General features: G+C 36.5%; 1 protein-coding gene across 1 annotated transcript in view; it reads right to left on the bottom strand.

Annotated features, from left to right (window-relative positions):
* LOC150100680 (phospholipid-transporting ATPase VD) overlaps positions 1 to 23061 on the bottom strand; it is a 292342-nt gene that overhangs the window by 48068 nt on the left and 221213 nt on the right. The window contains exon 16 of the mRNA XM_090401109.1: positions 5766 to 6083. Within this exon, the coding sequence (XP_090257235.1) occupies positions 5766 to 6083 (318 nt within the window). The remainder of the gene's footprint in view (positions 1 to 5765; positions 6084 to 23061) is intronic.

Below are 23061 nucleotides of genomic sequence, written 5' to 3'. Positions count from 1 at the left end.
GGCAATTTATTAAAGCAACAAGGTAACATTACCAATTATAGGCATCTGTAGAATCACTAGATTCTTTGTGAAGGGTTCCTCCATTCCATAAATTGCAATACTACTATTTCTCACCTTGAACACTTTCAATATTAGTGTATTCACTAATTAAGTGTATTCATGAATTAGTCAGATTAATGCTCTGGGAATTTATTCTTCATTCACTCACTTCTGTTCATGCAAAACTACTCTCACTCCCATGCTTACAGCATTGTAATATAGTCCCTAGGAAAGAACCCGTCCATTCTGACATCACCTAATGGAATGAGACCATGTTTTGATTTTTATGATGCATTAGTATAAACCTATTGCTATAGTGAGACACATTAAAGGTTAAAATGCATACACACTTCGCTATATATAGATAAATATGGCAAAATTTATGTATCTGATGTATAAGGATAAAAGTGGTATAACAGTTTAAATTGTTATATACTTGTATAAAGATTAATTTCTTGTAAAAATTTAAGAAGATAAATCTGAGTAGGCTCAGGAATAACTAAAAGCAGTATGTGATGACTGTGCTTATTAAAGAAATGAAGGACAGCTATTAAAATATGTCGAATCATTAAAAGTGATGAACAATACTAATATATTAAAAATTATATATTTAGTTTAATCCTTTATCCAAGTGTAAGCAAACTTTGTTTGCTTACACATTTAATAATAAGGTGTGACACCTTTTGGAACTCGAATAGGTAAATGTGACTTCTCCATTATTTCCACCTTGGTATCACTACCACTGGGTCTGGCTTCCACTGATGAAACCTCAATAAAGGTCAAAACCTGTCTGGGTAGTGGCTCTTCCCTTAATGCATAGCATTATACATGTCCGCAAGGAGATGTGCTTTGCATTATGGGAGATACTAAGGCAAGTGATGAGAACTTATACCACCTTTACCACGAGTTGCCCCAGTCCTGAAGATACTTCAGGTGCAAACTTTGTTTACTTACGCTTAGATAAAGGATTAAACTAAATACATAATTTATAATCTTAACCAAGTAAAAAAACTTCCAACAAAATACTAATATATCACCATCCCTGCAAACAGGAAGGAGTATGACATATGTGAAGCTAACAAGAACAACTTCCTCTCTGTAAACCCTGCATAGATTTGACTGTAACAGTTTGATTATAGGCTTTATCTAGTATAGCTGGTTGTTGATCTCTCTCTCTCTCTCTCTCTCTCTCTCTATTCCATGATGTTTGCCAGCTTCTGTCTGATTATCTGCTGCAATCGGCATAGGGGACAGGCAGATAACAGTATCTTAAGGAATGAACTGACTTGGCTGTAGTACCTACGGTCTCATTCTTCTTAATCCTAACATGGCTTGGGATTCAACATAGGCAAATGTCTAGACAGAGCCTCTCCTAATTTGTCATAGGGCAATTTCTGCTTAATATCCTTGTACAGATTAACTACTAATTCACTTAACCAGCTACTCCTATTCATCTTTCACAGTTCTGTGGAACATTAGTCTTCCTACCATATATTCTCCAAAGACTCAACCTCCAGCTTCCAGTTCTTCAAAAAGAATATCATCAAAGCTGCAAAAGTATTAAGACTTATGTAATCAGGTTTAATGGAAGGAAACAGCACAAAGAAATAATTAAGCACATGTTTAATAGTTCCAATATTTTGCATTTATTGTGTGTCCCAGAAGATGGGACACAATATAAAAAATTATAACACCCACAATAAGTGGAAGATCTCACACTAGAAGTCTAAAGTCCTGATACTATGACACCTTTTGTGGGTGCTGGTATGATATGTTATCTTGGCTGTTGGGCGGGAGGTCTAAGAATTAATGTTTCCCAAATCTTGGGAAATATTTTCCCATAGTTTGTTTTGCATGATATTCTTTCCTTGTTTCCTCCCTGGAAACCAGAGTTTACAGGAGGGAACAATACTACCACCACTGTATGAAACTGGCTAACTTATATCTTAGATTGAAAAGCCCTCAAATGTTTTTTTGCATTTTAGACAGGAGTTGCACAAACACAATTTAACGTCTTTATTTAGATTTTATTTTCATCTGCAATCTATCATGGCAGAACAGTTATCAGTAAGTTTAATATCTCCTTGGGTCTAGCTCTCACTGATGAGACTTCAAATAAAGGTAAAAACTGGTTTGGCAGTGACCCTTCACATAATATTTCTACATTATGGGATACTGAAACAACTGATGCAAGATAAACAGCCTCTATACAAGTGGACTAATCATGAAGATATTTGCAAACAAGAATATAATTTCTTGTCAAGTAAACAAGCAAAAAACCTCCACAACTATCTACATATATCCTTAAATGTGATAAAGATCTTGAACTACTATTAGATTCAAAAACCCATTAAAATAGTTTTCTCAGCATGACTGATTAGTTCTATAAATTCAGAAACTGTAATTCAAAATTCAGTAATTGATCTTAATTCTGAAATTAATTTCACTGAGGATGAATTCAACATTATTACAATAGCAATTTCAGTTAGTTCAGTGTTAGTAAATGTAAGTTCATTCATTTTGGTGTGATACCCAATGTCATTCTATACTGGTAGGATCATGTTAAAAGAAACTGATCAGGCTAGGGATCTTAGAGTTTTAGTACATAGTAAGTTGAAGTTCAAGGGCCATATAGCAAAGACTGCAAATACAACTCAAGAGGATAATTGCAATGCTGAAATGAACTCTGACATGTAAAGATAAGAATGTCATTTTGCCTCTACACAAAGCCTTCATAAGACCTTACATGGACTATTGTGTGCAGGTCTGGTTTGCTTGTTTCCATGGTGATTCTGATAGTGGAGAGAATGTGACCGTTCATGTGCCTGCCGGTCACATGAACGGTATAAAGCGCAGGCCAGAAGAGTGACGAGTGTGGTAAGAAAAGCAAAAAAGGATTACGAAAGAACATTGGCCATGCAGGCTAAAGAGAATCCTAAACAGTTTTTTAGATATGTAGCAAGTAAAAGGAAAAATGTACATGGCAGATTGATTTTAAAGAATGCCGATGGTAGGGAGGTAACTGAATCAGTTGAGATAGTTGAGTTACTGAGTGAGCACTTTGCAAAAGTATATCATCCAGGTGGTGACATTGCAGAAACGAATAAACCAGTAGATTATACGGGAATTGTGGTTAATGAAGTGGAGGTGAGTAGTCTATTGCATAACCTCAATGTCAATACATCTGTGGGATTGGATGGTATACCAGCTCGTGTTGTACGAGAAGCAGCTAAAGAATTGTCAGTACCCTTGACCATTTTGTTTAATTTGAGTCTCGGGTCTGGGTTAGTCCCGAGCGGGTGGAAAGAGGGGAAAATAGTTCCACTGCATAAAGGTGGTTCCAAGACTGCTGTTGTAAATTACCGACCAATTAGCATATCAGGAATCATTGTCAATGTCTTAGAGAAATTAGTCAAGAAAAGAATACAGGATTGGATAGATGAAAATGGGATATTGCATGGGGGACAACATGGTTTTGTGAAGGGTAGATCATGCCTCAGTAACTTGCTCACGTTTTATAACACAGTGACGGCTGAACTGGATAGGGGTAATGGGTTTACAGTGATACTACTGGACCTTGCCAAGGCCTTTGATAGGATACCACATGGAACCTTAATCAGTAAACTGGAGCAGATGGGTATAGATATAGGGTTGGTGAGATGGATAAGAGGGTGGTTGAAGGAGAGATATCAAAGAGTGTGGTTGAAGGAGAGATATCAAAGAGTGGTTTATTCAGGAGTAGAGTCTAAAAGACATCTTGTGACTAGTGGAGTGCCACAGGGCTCTGTTCTTGGACCACTGCTTTTCAATTTGTTCATCAATGATATTGGAAAGGATGATGCAAAGTTGGGTAGAGCAATTGTGAGTGCACAAGATGTCAAAATTTTACAGGATGATTTGGATAGTTTGGAGGACTGGGCTATGAAAAATGGATGTCAATTTAATGTGGCAAAGTGTAAGGTTATGCACTTTGGGGTGAAAAGAATAGCAGCAGTATATCGCATTGGTGGAATCATACTCCAGGAGATTGATGAGGCCAGGGATTTGGGAGTGTTGGTGGATAGGGAGTTGAAGTTTAGGGGGCACATTGCAAAAGTAACTAAAACAGCTCACCAAATCACTTGGCTTCTGAAAAATACTTTAACATGCAGAGACGAACAAGTTGTTGTTCCTCTGTATCGAGCCTTGATAAGACCCCATCTGGACTTCTGTGCCCAGCTATGGGCACCAGGGTTTCTTCGTGATGGGGAGGAAGTGGAGAGGGTCCAGAGACGAGTGACCAAGATGATAGCAGGTCTGTGGAATGAACCTTATGAGAATAGGTTGAAGATTTGTGGGTTGCAGAAATTGGACGATAGGCGAAGGAGGGGTGATATGATTGAGACATTCAAATTACTGAAGGGTTTTTATAAGATTGATCCAGAAGATATTTTTGAAAATATGAATGGTGGTGGGAGGACTAGGGGCCATGCATGGAAGCTGGGCAAGAGCGTGGTTGACAAGGGTGTTAGAGCTAGGTTCTTTACTTGGAGAGTGGTAAATGAGTGGAATAAGCTTCCAGAGTCTGTTGTGGGTGCTACGACCGTGAATGAGTTCAAGGCAAGGTATGATAGATACTGTATGAATGTTGAATAGTTGTTCTTGACATGATGTTAGGGCCTCCCTCGATGAGTCTGTTGACTCCTTGGAGTTTCCCGGAACAACAATAATAATAATAATAAAAAAATACTGATTATGAAGACATTAAGAATTTGCAGGCTGCAGATACTAGCAAACAGGAGCAAGAGCAGTGATATGATTAAGACTAACAAACTTCTGTAAGGGTCATACAGAATTTCAATTGATGGAAATTTTTCATTTTATGGAGGGTGGGAAAGGACGATAGGGCATCCTTGAAAGTTGAGAATGAATGCCATCAAGAAAGGGGGTGAGATATATATTTTTCTCTCAGAATAGATTGACATTGGATGTGTGTGTGCAAGTAGTGTGAATGAATTCAAGAACAAGTATGGCAGCTTGTGTGAGTATGTGGCCTCCTTCGATGAGTTCCTGACTACCTGGTTGTCTCTCTTAATAACAACCAGATAATTATTAGATATGTTTACATCAAGAAACATGCTAATTTCTATCAGAATGAATTATTTTGCTGCATTACTGAAATTCCTAGTTTGAATGGGATGCAAGTAGATCATCGCCAATTGATATCCAATGCAGCTGTGTGTATATATATATATGAATGCATTACTTTTAAGGTTGCTGCTGTGATATCAAATATAACATGGAGAAAACAGCAAAGTGTTATTACTTCTATATAACTAACAACAACACAAAATATACACATAATTTTCTGAAGTTAGGTGTTAATTTGGAAAATCAATCCTATAAACTAAAAGAGAATTTATTGAATTTAAATTAAATAGTTATTAATCAAATCCTGAAAAATAAATAATATAAATGAAGTCTTCAGAAAACCTACAGGAAAATTAAAGAAACTTCATTTTCTTCCTGAAAATTGGGAAGAGCTGCAGGATCTACCCATTTTAAAAGTGTTAACTAAGGCAAAATGCTACTTAGGTGAATATGAAAGCTATAAAATTTGTTCAGAACAAAGACAAAATCTGCAAAATTTTATTCTTTACTAGTTTTATCATACTAACTTTCTAACTATTTTGCTGAAACTGTTTCTGCATGCATAGATATGCAAAATTATCATATTTATTATCTACCTTTTGGAGAGGAGTTGCCCTACAGCAAAGAACTGCTATACAGTGATTTGCCAAACTCAGGAACAGCTTATCTACCTTCTTATCAAAGACATATGCAAGAGTGCGCCCATCAATGACTAGTGCTCTCTTCTTTCGTTTCTGACTACTGCTGCGTGTAATAGCACTTCCATTACTACTGTTGCTACTGCTACCAAAGAGGAAACTACCAATTAAACTGGAAGACGAAGAAACCATGGAAGGTGTTGGAGAACTTGTGCCTACAGTTATATCTTTTTCAATTTGACCAAGATAAAACCTAATTGTATCTTCAGCTGTCTCCTGCAAATGAATAAAATACAATACTTCATATAATCATATTTTTAATTAAAAAAAAGGAAGTATAAATATGCAGGTCTACTGCAAATTAAGTTAACAATTTTATAAGTTTATTATGATGAAAAGCATATAAATCCAAATCATTGTTTTAAAGCATTTAATGGATATCACTTTACAGACACTCATGTGATATTCTAATCCTTGCCACTCCTGAGTCAGTGTATTTTAGTTAACAGATATGGATGGTAAGTCATTCATGGGCAGTTGTTGAGAAACCATACATATGCTCTTGAATGTAGCAAGTGTAATGTGTTAAGTTCATTTTTATGTCATAATGATTTATCTTAAAATGTGCAAGCACACTCAGTAAAAGCCGAGCCGTTAAAAATTCAGCATTCCAAGAATGCTGAATTTTTATTTTTAAGGGCCCATTATTTAGAAATGTTTTCTAAATTAATTCATTTTATAAAATAAACTGATCTATGGCATTATAATAAATTTATTTTAATCCTTTATCCAAGTGTAAGCAAACAAAGTTTGCACCTGAAAATATCTTCAGGACTGAAGTAAGGTGGTACATCCCTTGGCAACTTGTAGCAAAGGTGGACCAAGCTTTCATCACTCCTTGTCTCAGTATTTCCCATAATGCAAAGCACATCTCTTTGCGGATATGTATACTGCTATGCATTAAGGGATAGGCCACTACCCAGACCAGTTTCAACCTTTATTGAGGTCTCATCAGTGAGAGGCAGACCCAGAAGTGGTGATACTAAAGCAGAAGCAATGGAGAGGTCATATTTACCTATACAAGTTGCCAATGGATGTACCACCTTGTTATTAAATTACTTTGGATTTAGAGAAGATGTTGGAAGTTTATTTTGCACTTGGCTAGACTATAATAAATTTAGTTTAATCCTTTATCCAAGTGTAAGCAAACAAAGTTTGCACCTGAAAATATCTTCAGGACTGATGTACCACCTTACTTCAGTCCTGAAGATATTTTCAGGCACAAACTTTGTTTGCTTACACTTGGGTAAAGGATTAAACTAAATTTATTATAGTCTAACCAAGTGCAAAATAAACTTCCAAAATCTATGGCATGGAAGACTGTTGCATAAATTGGAAGATAACAGATTCGGTTACAGAATATTGGTATGGATAAAAGGATGGCTGAACAGATATCAAAAAGTGATATATAGAGGATATGTGTGTGCCTGCAAAATTTAAATTAACCAGTGGTGTACACCACAAGGATCAGTCCTTTGTTATTCAATTTATACATTAATGACAGTGGGAAAGGATTTGACAGGCAACATACAGCTATTTGCTAATGAATTCAGAGATAGATGAAGTGATCAGGAATGCAGTTGATAGCAGTACATGCAAAATGATTTCATTAGACTGGAACTGAGAGCATGTGAAAATTGATACCAGTTCAATGTTAGTAAATGTAAATCATGCATTTTGGTGTGATGAGATATCCAATGTCATATTAAACTGGTGGGATTATGCAAGAAGAAACTGTTCAGGCTAGGGATCTTAAAGTTTTAGTAGATAGGAAGTTGAAGATCAAGGGTAACATAGCAAAGATTGCAAATACAACTCAGAGGATAACTGCAATGCTGGAACAAACTTTGACATATAAAGATAATATGGTTCAAAGGTCTTGGATAAGATTATCTCATCAGAAGATATTACTGTAAATGAAGTATCTTCATTTACAACCCTCCAGTTGGTGAAAGTGACCATTTGGGTGGTGGACAGCCATATCAGGACTTTTGTGAGAAAGAGTTATGTGTGGAATTCTAAGGCAGGTGATTATGGAAAACTCAGAAGGCAGCTTGCAGTGACATCATGAAATGAGGAATTGTAGGGAAAGGAAATCGATGTTGTTTGGTCTCTCGGGAATTATTTGGCAGAGGCAATGATTGAGTGTATTCCAAAGGCTAGGAGATTAAATAAGGTAAGTGTAAAATGGATGACTGAAGAGGTGAAGCATGCAATCTGGAACAAAAAGCCATTGTGGAGGTGGCACAAGATGAGTGCAGATAATCAGTTACATGAGAAGCACAAAGAGCAAGCAAGAAAGGTGACTCACTTAGTAAGGGTAGCAAAAGCACAGTATGAGCAGCAGTTAGCAAATGATGCTAAAAGAAATCCTAGGGAGTTTTTTTGATATGTGTCCGGTAGATAATGAAAATAGCAAACAGAAAAAAGAACACAGTAATGGAGTCAATAACAAACAAAAAGGAGTGGAAGAAGATATAAAATCTAAGATACAGAGGGCAGAAAAAAACATTCATTATGTAGGGAAAATCGTAGAAATAAGCTTAAAAAAATGAAACCAGCTATTTAAGATAAATATCAAATCAGTTTTACTCTATGGGTCAGAAACATGGGCAACAACAGAAGTAATCAGAAATAAATGACAAATATTTGTAAATGTTTACCCATCCATAGTACTAGTGAACTACAGATCAACCAACCTCTTGTAGACTGGATCCCCGTAATAAAATAAAATCAATGCCTAAGAAGAATTCTGCATATAAAATAACCACAGAAAGATATTCAATAAATAATTATGACAAAAAAACTAAACAAAAACCAACAATGTACTCATATTAGTTAAAGAAGAAAATCGATAGAATGTGTTAAAAAAAAACAGAAATAACAAGGAATAACAGGCACTAGAATGGAACCACCAAGAGAAAAGAGAGAGAGAGAAAGGATGTCCTGGCAGAGAATAGAACAAGAGCTAAAAGAGGCTGGAAAAAGTTGGACACAGAAAGACATTTACTTCCCTTTTCCTGGCATAAGCACATCACATCCATAGTCTCCTCTGCTTCAAAAGCATTTGATGTTCTTTCCTACTCAACGTGTAATATCTTAAGTGTAACAGCTGGTAACCTGTATAAATCCTAAATCCATTCAACCTGAAAATACCATTCTCTAATCTGTAATGTATATGCCAAAATCATTTTCAGAAGACAATTCAGCTAATTAATGACATCTCACTCTTATACAGATTCATCTCCAACTAAAGTCTTGCAAACTGTTTCTGCCTTCAGCCATTTCAACATACACTTGAAAGGATATTGTTCCACTGAATTAGTATCCATCATTTTTTTTGCTCTCCTCTAAGCCTGTAAAAACATTGTTCAACAAATCCATAAGGCTTTTGACCACTTTCTCTTTCATTCCATTATCTATTTCTTTTGAACACCATTCCTCATCAAGTGCATTACAAAGGTTTCTTTTTTTTTCTTTCTCTCTCTCTCTGCTCCCTCCAACTCTTGCCCACACAGCATTAGCATGCTATAGATAGTCTTGTGGCCTCTTATATGGGACTGATATATTTCAGGTATTCTAAGAGCATTTATTCAACCCTACTACTGAAATATGCTCATGACAGTATTCCTTCTAAATATTTTCTGCCTCTGTTCCAATCGTTTAACAATTTTTCAAAGTAATTAGAAATACAAGGTAGTCTGAAAAGTTCTCGGCCTCGACCATAGATGGCAACACTATCAACAAATTTTTTTTTTTAAGTTGGTACATCTGTCATAAGCATCCATATGAAATTGCAAGTCATTCTATGAAGTAGTTTTTTTTATACAGCTGTCTGAAGCAAAAATGTCTGTATCCCTTGAAACGGATAAAATTGAGTATCGTCTAGTTATAAAATTTTTTGTAAAAGAAGATTTAACAGCAAAAGAAATTCATTTGAAGTTCATAAAAGTTTATGGGCACTCTTCTCCTTCGTTTTCGACAATACAATTAAGAAATGGGCTGCCGAGTTTAAACGTGGTTGTACCAGCCTTGAAGATGATCCACATGAAGGACGTCCAAAAAGTGTAACACCACCAGAAATCATTGATCAAGTGCAAGATATGGTATTGGATGACTGACAAGTCAAAGTGGGTGAAACTGCTGAGACTATAGGCATTTCAAAAGAATGTGTAGGATAGGTTTTGCATAAAGAATTGCAAATGAAAAAGCTTTGTGCAAGATGGGTGCTGCGCTTGCTCACAGCAGATCAAAAACGCACTCACATGAAAATCTCTGAACAGTGCTTGGAGCGTTTTAACAAGAATAAAACTGATTTTGTGAGTCGATTTATTACTATGGATGAGACTTGGATTTACCATCCATTACAGAATCCAAACAGCAAACAGTGGACAGAAGCTGGCTGTTCAGTGCCAAAGTCGGTTCCATCAGCAGGAAAGGTCATGGCTTTGATGTTTTGGGATGCTAAAGCATTTTGTTTATTAATTATCTTGAAAAGGGTAAAACAATAACCAGGGAATATTATTCCAATCTTTTAACTAGACTAGATGAAAAAATTTGTGATAAAAGACCCGGTTTGCAGAAGAAAAAAATCATCTTTCATCAGGACAATGCACCTGCCCACAAAAGTGTTTTGGCAATAGGAAAATTAAGGGATCTGCACTATGAATTGTTGGAACATACACCCTATTCCCCAGATTTCTCTCCCTCTGACTTCTATCTCTTCCCAAAACTAAAACTCTTCCTTGCTGGTCAGCGTTTTTCTTCAAATCAAGAGGTGATTGCAGCTGTAGAGGGGCATTTTGCAGATCTTACTGAGAACCACTACAGGGATGGGATAATGGTGCTGGAATAAATGTATTACAGTGGGAATACAAATAAAGGGATGGGATAATGTCGCTGGAATAAATGTATTAGTCTTAAGGGAGATTATGTTGAAATATAAAAATAATTTTGAAATTATAAATTGGTTTTTTCATTGTTAGGCTGAGAATTTTTCAGACCACCCTCGTAAACATCCTCATCTTTCATTCTATATTATGATCCAATTCATAGTGCTCTATCCTTCATCTGAAATCCCCTCCCACTGGTCTCTAAAAACAATTTACTACTGTTTTTATTATAGTTTCATAATCTTTCTTAAGTCTTTCCACAATTTTTGTTTAGTTACTATCTTTCAGCATTCCTAGAATTTTTTTCATATGCTACAACTGAAGAAACTGATTTTCCAAGAAACTTGGTTTAGTTTAGTAGAAATTATGGTAGACGCAAGTAAGTCTATGAGTACAGAATATTAAGTTTGTTGGTTATTCACTTTTGCTAATTTTGTCAAAGGAAAAAACCATGCCATTTTCATATGAGATTGGATATCTCACTCTCAGTTAAAAAGATCCTCGTAAAGGTGACTTACATCTTAAATGTGATTTGAACCTATCTCTTTCCAACTATAGCACCAATGTCACATTGTGCTCACAATAACAATTAGGAGGTGCCATTACCAAGTTCTCTGCACAATTCTTTTCCTGAACTTCTTCTCTGATAGATCAATAATATTTTTACCAAAGAATTTATGTATCCTAGCATGCTTTTTTGAGTTACATCTGTTAATGTTCTTTTCTGTTTTTCCATTCAGTCTCAAGGATTTGGTTTTTATTTTTGAAATCTAAATTTTTTTGTTCCTTTAATGATATTTCATCATCATCATGCGTATCAAGGATTTAGGCCTAGCATAGCCTGTTCTAGCCTTAGAAGTCATCGTTGAATCGTTTAAGAGGACGTCCTGGTTTTCTTTTTCCTAATGACTTGTACGTTAAGGCTTGTTTTGATAATCTTTCTGTTTTCATTCTTTGAACATGTTCCATTCCATTTATGTTCATATTTTTTAATTTTTTCTATTACTGGTTCTTGGTTTAATTCTTTCATAATTTCATCATTTCTTTTGTGATCAAATAGGGTATACTTGGAAGTTTTTCCTCATACACTTCATTTCTGCTGTTATTAATCTTTGTTTGTCTTTTTGTTTTATTGTCCAGATTTCACTTCCATACTGAATGATATTTACATATCTAAATTTGGTTTGAAAAATGTTAAGACTTTATTACTTTTAAAAATTTTTCTTACACTTTTTCTTCTTTTTCATACTGCTCATAACTGGATGATGGGCAACTATTTATAACCTCTGCAAGTTCCTCAGACATGCTGAAGATAATCTAATCTGTAAATCTTTTCTGAATGCTTCTCTCCATATAAATTTATGTAAGCCTTTATGCTGAAATTTTGTCAGTAATAACCAATCAGCATCCAAAAACATAAATTTAAATTTACCACATCTTACATTTTAATCTCAGTAGTAGTGTCCATTTCTGAAACATTTGCACAATCATTTAAGCCTGGATTTAATTACCTTGGCTGAATTTCATTCACTACGTATGGCCTACAGGCCAAATCTGATTTGCAGACACTTTTAAACCAGTCCAACAATTTACACATCGGAGTTTGTTTGGCAAATATTGAATTTTAATATATAATATAATATATATATATATATATATATATGTTTGGCAAATATTGAATTTTAATATATATTATATATATTATATATATATATATATATATATATATATATATATATATGTAGAAAGTATTTTTACCTTGGGTATAAATATGTTAAAGATACCAAGTAATTTTAAACCTGGTTTTACTCCATTTCCCAAGTAAGCAAACAGACTAAAAGTCAAGTTTGCGCCTGCAATTGATGCAAGTCTAACTGATCCCACAGGTAGTGCAGGACCAGGGCAACTCGTGGCAAAGGTGGAACAAGCTCCGATCACTACTCTTAATATTTACCCTTAATGCCAAAACACATCTCCAAGAAGGGGATGTATGATGTTTTGTATTAAAGGCAAGGGGCCACTACCCAGACTGGTTTCGACCTTTATGAGGTCTCGTCAGTGGGAGCTAGGCTAGAATTAAAATACCAAGATTTAGTAATACAGAGCTTGTAAGTATTTCGCCAAAACAAGTTACCATAAGGTGTTTTAACCTTATTAAATAAAAATCTCTGGAGGAGATATAAATGTAGAAAGTATTTTTACCTTGGGTATAAATATGTTAAAGATACCAAGTAATTTTAAACCTGGTTTTACTCCATTTCCCAAGTAAGCAAACAGACTAAAAGTCAAGTTTGCGCCTGCAATTGATGCAAGTCTAACTGATCCCACAGGTAGTGCAGGACCAGGGCAACTCGTGGCAAAGGTGGAACAAGCTCCGATCACTAATCTTAATATTTACCCTTAATGCCAAAACACATCTCCAAGAAGGGGATGTATGATTCTAGCCTAGCTCCCACTGACGAGACCTCAATAAAGGTCGAAACCGGTCTGGGTAGTGGCCCCTTGCCTTTAATACAAAACATCATACATCCCCCTTCTTGGAGATGTGTTTTGGCATTAAGGGTAAATATTAAGATTAGTGATCGGAGCTTGTTCCACCTTTGCCACGAGCTGCCCTGGTCCTGCACTACCTGTGGGATCAGTTAGACTTGCATCAATTGCAGGCGCAAACTTGACTTTTAGTCTGTTTGCTTACTTGGGAAATGGAGTAAAACCAGGTTTAAAATTACTTGGTATCTTTAACATATTTATACCCAAGGTAAAAATACTTTCTACATTTATATCTCCTCCAGAGATTTTTATTTAATAAGGTTAAAACACCTTATGGTAACTTGTTTTGGCGAAATACTTACAAGCTCTGTATTACTAAATCTTGGTATTTTAATTCTAGCCTAGCTCCCACTGACGAGACCTCAAGTTCCAGATTTAGCGGCCCCGAGAGAAAGCTCCATGTTCCAGTCTTCTTTTGGATTCCAGTTGCCAGTTACCAGATCCCGAGAGAGAGCTCCTATTACAGTATTGTTTGGTAAGAACCCTTCTAGTTTTTCTTTTGTTGGTTTTTATTTTTTGCGGCCTCGTTCCAATCGGTGCAGGTCCGTTTTAGGGTATTTCCTTTTGGGGACTGAAATTTGCTATTCCGTTGGTAAGGTATTTGCTTTTAAACAATGTCGAAATTCTTGCCAAGAGTTCGTACTCTCGGGATCGAAATTGACCCAAACATCGACAAAGCGACGTTTGTGAGAGCTCTTCTCAAAGTCGTCAAAGCAGAAGTATTTATGGGCTTACCCCTTACGGGGGGGGGTAGATTCCAAGTAGTAACAAACAACATAGAAACAAGAGAAACGCTCCTTAAGGGTGTAGAATGTGAAGGGAAAAAATACCTACCCTTCCTAGTCGGAAGTATTTTAAAATCCATAAAAATTGACAGGTTTCCACTCGAATATCTAGAGAAAGGGGAGGAAATCATTAAAACCATTTTCTCCAAGTGGGGGACTGTCCGAAACGTAACATTCGGACAAGACGCGGATATCCCAGAGTGGAAATCAGGGGAAGTGAGCATTTCAATCGAGATGAAAACCGAGGTCCCCAACTTGATTTTTTTAGGCTCAGCAAGAGTAATAGTCAATTATCCAGGCGTAAGAAAACAATGTTTTCGGTGCACCGCTTTGGGTCACCTTAGCGCTCACTGCCCGAAAAACAACACATGCCGCAACTGCTTATCGACAGAACACACATTGAATCAATGTGAGTCACCGTGCCGTAAATGTGGGAACACATCCCATAAAATAGATATTTGTCCTAATAGGACCCTTGCAGAAAGAGCAGGAGGCTCCATAACACCTGTGGCAGTAACCATTCCTAAGCTCACAACACAGGACTCTCGAGCTACCGGCCAAACAGCAAACGAACCACAAACAACTGAACCAGAAGAGTTTCCAGCCCTCCAACCGCCAGTTACCGCAACGACTACTGGGAGGAACGCAGAAGGGAGAATTAGGATGAAAAAGAAACAGAACACTATGAAATCTTACACCAATGAATCGGAAGGCAACAATAACAGTACAGAAACAGAGGAAATGGAAATCAACACCAGTACAACAAAACGACCCATCACACCAGAAGAAGAAGGAGAAATGAAACGAAATAAACAGGATACAAACACCGGTTCTTCTCACGCCATTACAAAATCGGTAAAAAGAAAAGAACCCCGATATGAATATTCGAATGTAACAGAACGAATCCTATTCTATCTTAGGAATAAACCCGAGATAAAAAACAAAGTCCACACAGCTGTACAGGAAAAGGGAGACATGGCTTTGCAATGTGAAGGTGAGCTAGAGAGTCTTAGAATATGGCTCAAGTTTGGGAAAGTCACTTATGACCGAGCGGAATGGAATGAATGCTTGAAGAGAATATGGCAACTTAATGATGAAGAGTCAGTACACGTACTCACAGTGATGGAAAACGTGGTAAAAGACTATGAGGAAGCGGTAAGAGATAGCAGGGCAAATATGACATAAAAGCCCCTTCTAAGTTTCTTGGTTCTGTTTTTGTATGTTCACGCTTAATCCACATAGGAGGGGGCAGACCTGAGAACCCGAGCGGCGAAGGCTTACAGCGAGGCGGTGCAGCTCCTTGCGGGCTGCATCACTCGGGCCAGGCTCTTCCCCCGTTCTTGCAGTACTTTTCTGTTAATTCACCGACTTTTATTGTTCTCTTTATGCGTGTTCTAGCTCCTTTGTTGTTTCTGTTTTTGTTGTCCTCTTTATGCGTGTTCTAGCTCCTTTGTTGTTTCTGTTTATGTGTGTCCTAGTTCTTTTGATTTTCAATTTATGTGTGTCTTCCTGCATTTGTTTTTTCACTTCTTTCATCGGCCAGACATCTGAAGAGGTGGCTGGCCGGAGAACGCGGAGGAGAACGGATGGAGGGAGATAATGTCGGAGATCTGCTTGGTGCTGGCATTTAAGTCAGGCCAGGTGGATCGACTGAGGCCTCTTTTAACTACCTACTACTATCCACTCTATCTTTCTTCTCCTCTCTCTCTATCAAGCTGACTCTCAGCACAACTTTTTTTTTAAATCTAAAGAGGCCAGTGATGAAAGGCATGAACTCCCATTCTACCTCAATAAAGGTCGAAACCGGTCTGGGTAGTGGCCCCTTGCCTTTAATACAAAACATCATACATCCCCTTCTTGGAGATGTGTTTTGGCATTAAGGGTAAATATTAAGATTAGTGATCGGAGCTTGTTCCACCTTTGCCACGAGTTGCCCTGGTCCTGCACTACCTGTGGGATCAGTTAGACTTGCATCAATTGCAGGCGCAAACTTGACTTTTAGTCTGTTTGCTTACTTGGGAAATGGAGTAAAACCAGGTTTAAAATTACTTGGTATCTTTAACATATTTATACCCAAGGTAAAAATACTTTCTACATTTATATCTCCTCCAGAGATTTTTATTTAATAAGGTTAAAACACCTTATGGTAACTTTTTTGGCAAAATACTTACAAGCTCTGTATTACTAAATCTTGGTATTTTAATTCTAGCCTAGCTCCCACTGACGAGACCTCAATAAAGGTCGAAACCGGTCTGGGTAGTGGCCCCTTGCCTTTAATACAAAACATCATACATCCCCTTCTTGGAGATGTGTTTTGGCATTAAGGGTAAATATTAAGATTAGTGATCGGAGCTTGTTCCACCTTTGCCACGAGTTGCCCTGGTCCTGCACTACCTGTGGGATCAGTTAGACTTGCATCAATTGCAGGCGCAAACTTGACTTTTAGTCTGTTTGCTTACTTGGGAAATGGAGTAAAACCAGGTTTAAAATTACTTGGTATCTTTAACATATATATATATATATATATATATATATATATATTGAAATTCCGCATTTGCACAATAAATTTTGTGTACATTTTTACAGATAAAAATTAATAAAGTTGCCCATTAATGTTTTTGTTATAATTATAAAATAAAGGTAAAGAGAAATTTAATTATATTATAAACACATTATTGAACTTTTTATATCCACTTAATTTATTACCTCTATGATTCTGTGTCATTTTTTGGTCTGGTTGACCAGAGATGAGTGAGATGGAGTCTGTTTGGCTGATACACGATGAGCTGTGTCCTCTCAGAATGAAAATGATGCTAATGGTTTTGCAGGCTTATAGTGTGAGGTGGGCAGGAAAGTATATCTAATATAATGTTGTAATGCTTCCTACTCTTCACCCTCTGTGTTACCTGGACACAGAGGATGAGGAGTAGGAGATATTTAGGCAAATGAGTTTGGCAAAATAAGTTATGGGAGATTTTAACTCCTCCTTCCTCTTTATAGCACTTTTATCCCACTCAGAGTAGGATCCACTATGGTTATGTAACTGTAGGAAACTCCAACCGGCTTGTCGTGAAGTCTGGTGTTGGGGAGGGGAAAAATTTTTTTTTTGACTGTAGAAGTGTGTGTTAATGGGGCTGGTTTGCCTATTTTGGGAGACAAAAAAACAAGAGTTTTCAGGTGAAAAAACCTTCACCTCCATATGAGACTGGCTAATTCACCTTTGGTCGAAAGAGACCAGATAAAGGTTCCTCACATCTTCGAAGAGAATCGAACCCAAGTCTTTCCGACCAAAGGGATTAGTCTATGCTGACTGAGCTATGGAGGCTTTTTATGGGAGATTTTAATTACAGCAGTATAAATTGGGAAGAAGAAACAGCATGTTGTAGTAGTAAGGGAATAGAATTTCTGGAATTCTCAAGGAAAAAATGTCTTAGCCAACATTTAGTAAAAGTAACGAGTTCAAGAATTTCAAGAGTTTTGGAATTGGTCTTACATCAGAAGATTTGATTGTAATTGGGATGTCATCTGTGTCCCCAGTTGGAGAAAGCAACCATGCAGTCTTGACTTGAAGAATGAACAGACATACAAAAGTATCAAGGAGAAAGGAATTTATGTAGAATTCTAAGACAGGTGATTATGATAATCTTAGAAATCAGCTTGAGCCAGTTCCATGGATGGAGGAATTAAAGGACAAAATATCCCAAAGCATGGAAACTAGTAAAGAAATATTTATCAGCAGCAATGGCAGGTTGTACACCTTGAGTGAAAAAGAGAACACAATTTTGTGTAAAACAAATGACTCAATATTGAATAGGAACTCAATATTGAATAGAAAAAATATAAGGTGAGAGAGAGGAGAGCAACTGCAAGAGAAATTTGAGATTCAGGCCAGAAAATCAAAATGAAAATCAAACCAGAAAATGAAAAGAGATTAGCTATGAGATCCAAGGAAAATCCAAAGGAATCCTTTCATTATGTGGCCAGTAAGATGAGAAATAACTGTGGAAGAATGTCATTGTTATACAAAAATTGGAGTCGAGTGACTGATAGAGAAGACATACTGGAGTTGTTTAATGATCACTTTATTAGGGTATATCATCCTAGAAACAGGTTACTAGAGGGATGGGAAGGAGGATTCAAGGTTATAAATGCATGAGGAGAATATGTTTCAAATACTAAGTACTCTAGATGTCACTAAGACAATGGAACCAGGTTGGAGTTCTCCATGTGTTTTAAGAGCATGGCATGTGCTAAGGAACTGACAGCTCCACTGATTTGGCCTTTCAATGAAAGTCTGGCTATGAGAAAGGCACCCATGGAGTGTCAGATAGTGCCATTGCTTATGGGTGGCAGTAGAATGGAAGTAGACCAGTTTGTATTTCTTCTGTAATTGTTGAGATTTTGGAGAAATTCAGAGACTGTATAAAGCATTGAGCAAATGAGAGTAATTGCTATCTGTGATGGTCAGCATGGATTTGTTAAGAGGTGTCCATGTTTTAGTGATTGGCTTTTATACTAAAGTAACATAAGCAGTTAATGAAGGAAAGGCACATACTGCCTTTTTTTTGGATTTTGACAAAGTCATTTGACAGGGTACCACATGATAAGCCGATATTTAAGTTACAGCATATGGATTTAGATAACAGGTTCATGAACTGGTTGGCTGTCTGACAGATATCAGAGAGTTGAGTACAAAAAGAGCTGTATCAGGGAAGCAGAAGGTTACAAGTGGGGTTCAACAGAGCACAGTACTGGAACCTCCATTATCTAACCTTTGTATCAATGACAACGTGAATGAATTGCAAGGGGATATTCAGTTGTTAGGATGCTAAGCTGAGAAATATTATTAGTAATAGTGATGATGTGGCAGTCCATCAGGAGGATTTGAATAAGCTAAACAGATGGACAAATGAATGGAGATATCAATTTAATGCAACTTTAGTTGCATTGCATTAACTTAAGGTCTTAAAATTTGGGATCATCAATGGACAACTGCATACACTGCTGGTGGAACTGTACTAGAAGAAGTAGAGGAGGCAACAGACCTTGGGATGATGATTGATAGAAACTTGAAGTTTAGGGGACATAATTGCAAAGATATTCAGGGTAATCCAGAGGATTGCTGCAATACCAAGAAGAAACTAATCAGACCAATCTAGATTTCTGTGCTTAGATTTGGTCACCAGGATTTGAAAGAATTAAAGCAACCCTGGAAAAGGTGCAGAGGCAGATAATAAAAGAGATATCAGGACTGTACAAAGTTAGTTATACAGACTGAGGACATGTGGACTGCAGAGTTTGATAGATAGATGAAGTAATATGATTGAGACATTTAAACTGTTGAGGGAGTAGTTACAGGGAGTTGATACTAGGGAGATCTTTCATAGGATAGAACAAGTGAAAGGAGCAAGGACAAGGGCCACCCCTGGAAGTTAAGCAAGAGGTTGAGTAGTGGCTTTTTCATGGAAGGTAGTTGGCTCATGGAATGCATTGCCTGATGAGCAGTGAGAGCACAAATGGTGAACTAAGTTTAAAGAGTGGTATGATAGACTGTGTTGTCTAGGATGGGTCTCCCACGATGCTTCTTGTGACTCCACGGATGTCCTGAATAATAATTATACAAATAAAATAATGTGAAGTACAGGGAGTACAACAATATTTTATTTTAACTGTTAATATTTGGTGCTTTTATACTAAGTAAGGGACATTTTCTTTGGATTTTATTGGACCATGATTCTTTATAAATATATGTATACAATCATCTACAAGTTTTGCCAGCTTAAGTCTGTCTGGCTTCTTCAGGACAAGAAATGAGTACACTAACATTAAATGCTAAAACGGAATGCAGTAACGACAGTAAAATTAATTAAAATTGAAAAGACGTGTGACATTAAGAGCATGGAGACTCAGTCATTATTTGTAGATTGCGCTTTATAGTTTTTCGCGAAATTGAGTTCTGCTATACATAGTGAATTTATTAAGCTTTTCCAAATGTCTTTTAATATCAATGCTTTGATTTCTGTTGAGAGTGTCTCCTGTCCGGAGTACCACTGCAGCTTCTTTAAAGTTTCTACATCTGAAATCTTTTCAATGTACGGCATGGAGCTGTTGTCCCAATCAATGAGTGGTTCAAAATCGAGAAATGATGGGCCAATCCTATCCAAAACCATTAGTCTGATGGAGATACGTGGACGATGTCTTCATCATTTGGAAAGACACAAAAATGCCTTACATGAGTTCCTTCAAAAAATAAATTCTTTCCACCAAAAAATTAAGTTTACATTAGAGTTAGAAAATAACAATCAATTACCTTTTTTGGACGTACTAATAAAAAAACAAGAGAATGAGCAAATCAAGTTCACAATCTACTGCAAACCTACAGACATTGGATGTTATCTTCACTTTAAATCTACTCACCATTATGCACAAAAACTTAGCATTATATATATATGCTTAAAAATAGAGCAACAAATATCATCACAGAAGAAAAAGATCTGCTTGGTGAGCTCTCACGCATATCTAAAACTCTAGTCAAAAATGGTTACCCAAAAAATATTATTCAAAAGATTCTCAATAGAAACAGCCCACAGTGACAACCTCAAGTGACGCAGTATACATCGTCCATCGCCATACCTTATGCCGGCTCAATTTCAACGAAAATAGCAAAAATCATTTAGTCTTTGAAGGCAACATCAGGGTTGCCTTCAAACCTATTTTAACTACACGACACATGTTAAGATCTCCTAAGGACAGCATCAGATTCTACAAGTATGCAGGTGTATATAACATCCCATGTTCCTGTGGACTGAATTATATAGGCTAAACATCATGAAGCCTAGAAATCTGAAAAAAAAATAACACAGAGGAGATGTCAACAACAACAGAACAGACACATCATGATTGGCCCATCATTTCTTGATTTCGAACCATTCCATCGATTGGGACAACAGCTCCATGCCATACATTGAAGAAGATTTCAGATGTAGAGACTTTAAAGAAGCTGCAGTGGTACTCTGGACAGGAGACAATCTCAACAGAAATCAAGGCATGATATTAAAAGATATTTGGAAAAGCTTAATAAATTCACTATGTATAGCAGAACTCAATTTCGCAAAAAACTATAAAGCGTGATCTACAAACAATGACTGAGTCTCCGTGCTCCATGCTCTTAATGTCACACCTCTTTTCAATTTTAATTAATTGTTACTGCATTCCTTTTTAGCATTTAATGTTAGTGTACCCATTTCTTGTCCTGAAGAAGCCAGACAGACTTAAGCTGGAGAAATACTTATAGACAATTGTATACATATATTTATAAAGAATCACGGTTCAATAAAATCCAAAGAAAATGTCTCTTACTTAGTACAACAATATATTTTTTCAGACTTAAAACTTTTCTGGAAAAAAAAAAAAATGTTTTCTAATTCGTAGATGGCAATGAGTAAAATGTAGTTTTGTCCTCTTTTCTTATCATATAAACATATCACTGTCATAAGTTAAGGGGATAAAAATCCCTTCTTGTTTTTCAGCCAGTAAGCGAAACTAAGATCGAACACTACGATCTGTAACGTTTCATGCCGACGAACTGTCAGCGTATCCAAGCGTAAGTGACCACTTGGTAGTGCCACACCACGGCAACTCGTTGCAAAGGTGAAGCAAGCTTCCTCACTGTTCTTGATATTTTCTCATAATGTAAAACACAGCTCTTAAGAGATGTAGTACTGTTTTACATTATGAGGAGAGGTCACTACCCAGACCGGTTTCAACCTTTTTTGAGGTCTCATCAGTGAGTAGCTAGACCTAGTTAATAACAGAGTTTAAGTGAAGAAAACTTACATACTTTTGCTATACGATTGACCGAAAGGTGTGTCACTATATTACATTATATAACATAGTATATAACTAAGATTTAGTACTACATCTCTTAAGAGCTGTGTTTTACATTATGAGAAAATATCAAGAACAGTGAGGAAGCTTGCTTCACCTTTGCAACGAGTTGCCATGGTGTGGCACTACCAAGTGGTCACTTACGCTTGGATACGCTGACAGTTCGTCGGCATGAAACGTTACAGATCGTAGTGTTCGATCTTAGTTTCGCTTACTGGCTGAAAAACAAGAAGGGATTTTTATCCCCTTAACTTATATCAACCTCGCCAGAAAAAAATAGCCTTTTGGCTTTTCATCTTAGTTATATCACTGTCATGTTTTTAAGGCATTTAATGTGTGTTTTTTTAATTACTTTTAGCTTCACTCAAAATCTATCATTTTCTGACAAAAATTAAGTGAATGGCAAACTTAATAATATGGCATCTCACCTGAATTTCACACTGCAGATATTTATGCATTCATTATTGGATGGCTACAAAAATCTTCTGTTTAATGGGCAATTGCAAGAATTAGCATTGCAGAATTGCAATGCTAATTCTTGCAAGAAATGCTAACTCATTCAGATGAGACTTCACTGATATCTGAGTTACCATTTCTTGCAATTACCCATTAAACAGAAGATTTTTGTAGCCATCCAATAATGAATGCATGAATATCTGGAGCATGAACTTCAGTGAAATGCCATATTTCACCAAGCTCATAGCACTGCTCTCAAGTTCTGATTGAGTGCATACATTACATCATGTTATAACTATGCCAAAACTATTTTATAAACATTCACTGATTATCCATGGCATTAGTTAACTGAGAAAAATTTAAATGCAGCTATAATTCCTTGACTGAAAAGCTGTATGACTGATGTGTTCATCAGCAAAAAAAATACAGTTTCTAGTGCAATGCATGTTTTAAGTGTACAACATTTTGCAAAATGTTTATCTTAATAGAAAATAATAAGCTCATTATTACTAAGAACTGCATATGCATATCGTCTACTACAATTCTCTTTTTTTTGGGGGGGGGGGAAGGAAGAAGGCTGTTACAGTTTAAAAAATAAATGCATTAGCCAGAAACATGTCACAA

The sequence above is a fragment of the Typopeltis vanoorti genome, chromosome 12, assembly GCF_054136105.1.
Source record: "Typopeltis vanoorti isolate ZY-2024b chromosome 12, IOZ_Tvanoo_1.0, whole genome shotgun sequence".
Lineage (NCBI taxonomy): Eukaryota > Metazoa > Arthropoda > Arachnida > Uropygi > Thelyphonidae > Typopeltis > Typopeltis vanoorti.
The sequence above is the reverse complement of the archived record's forward strand: the minus strand, read 5'-3'. Positions and strand labels throughout refer to the sequence as shown.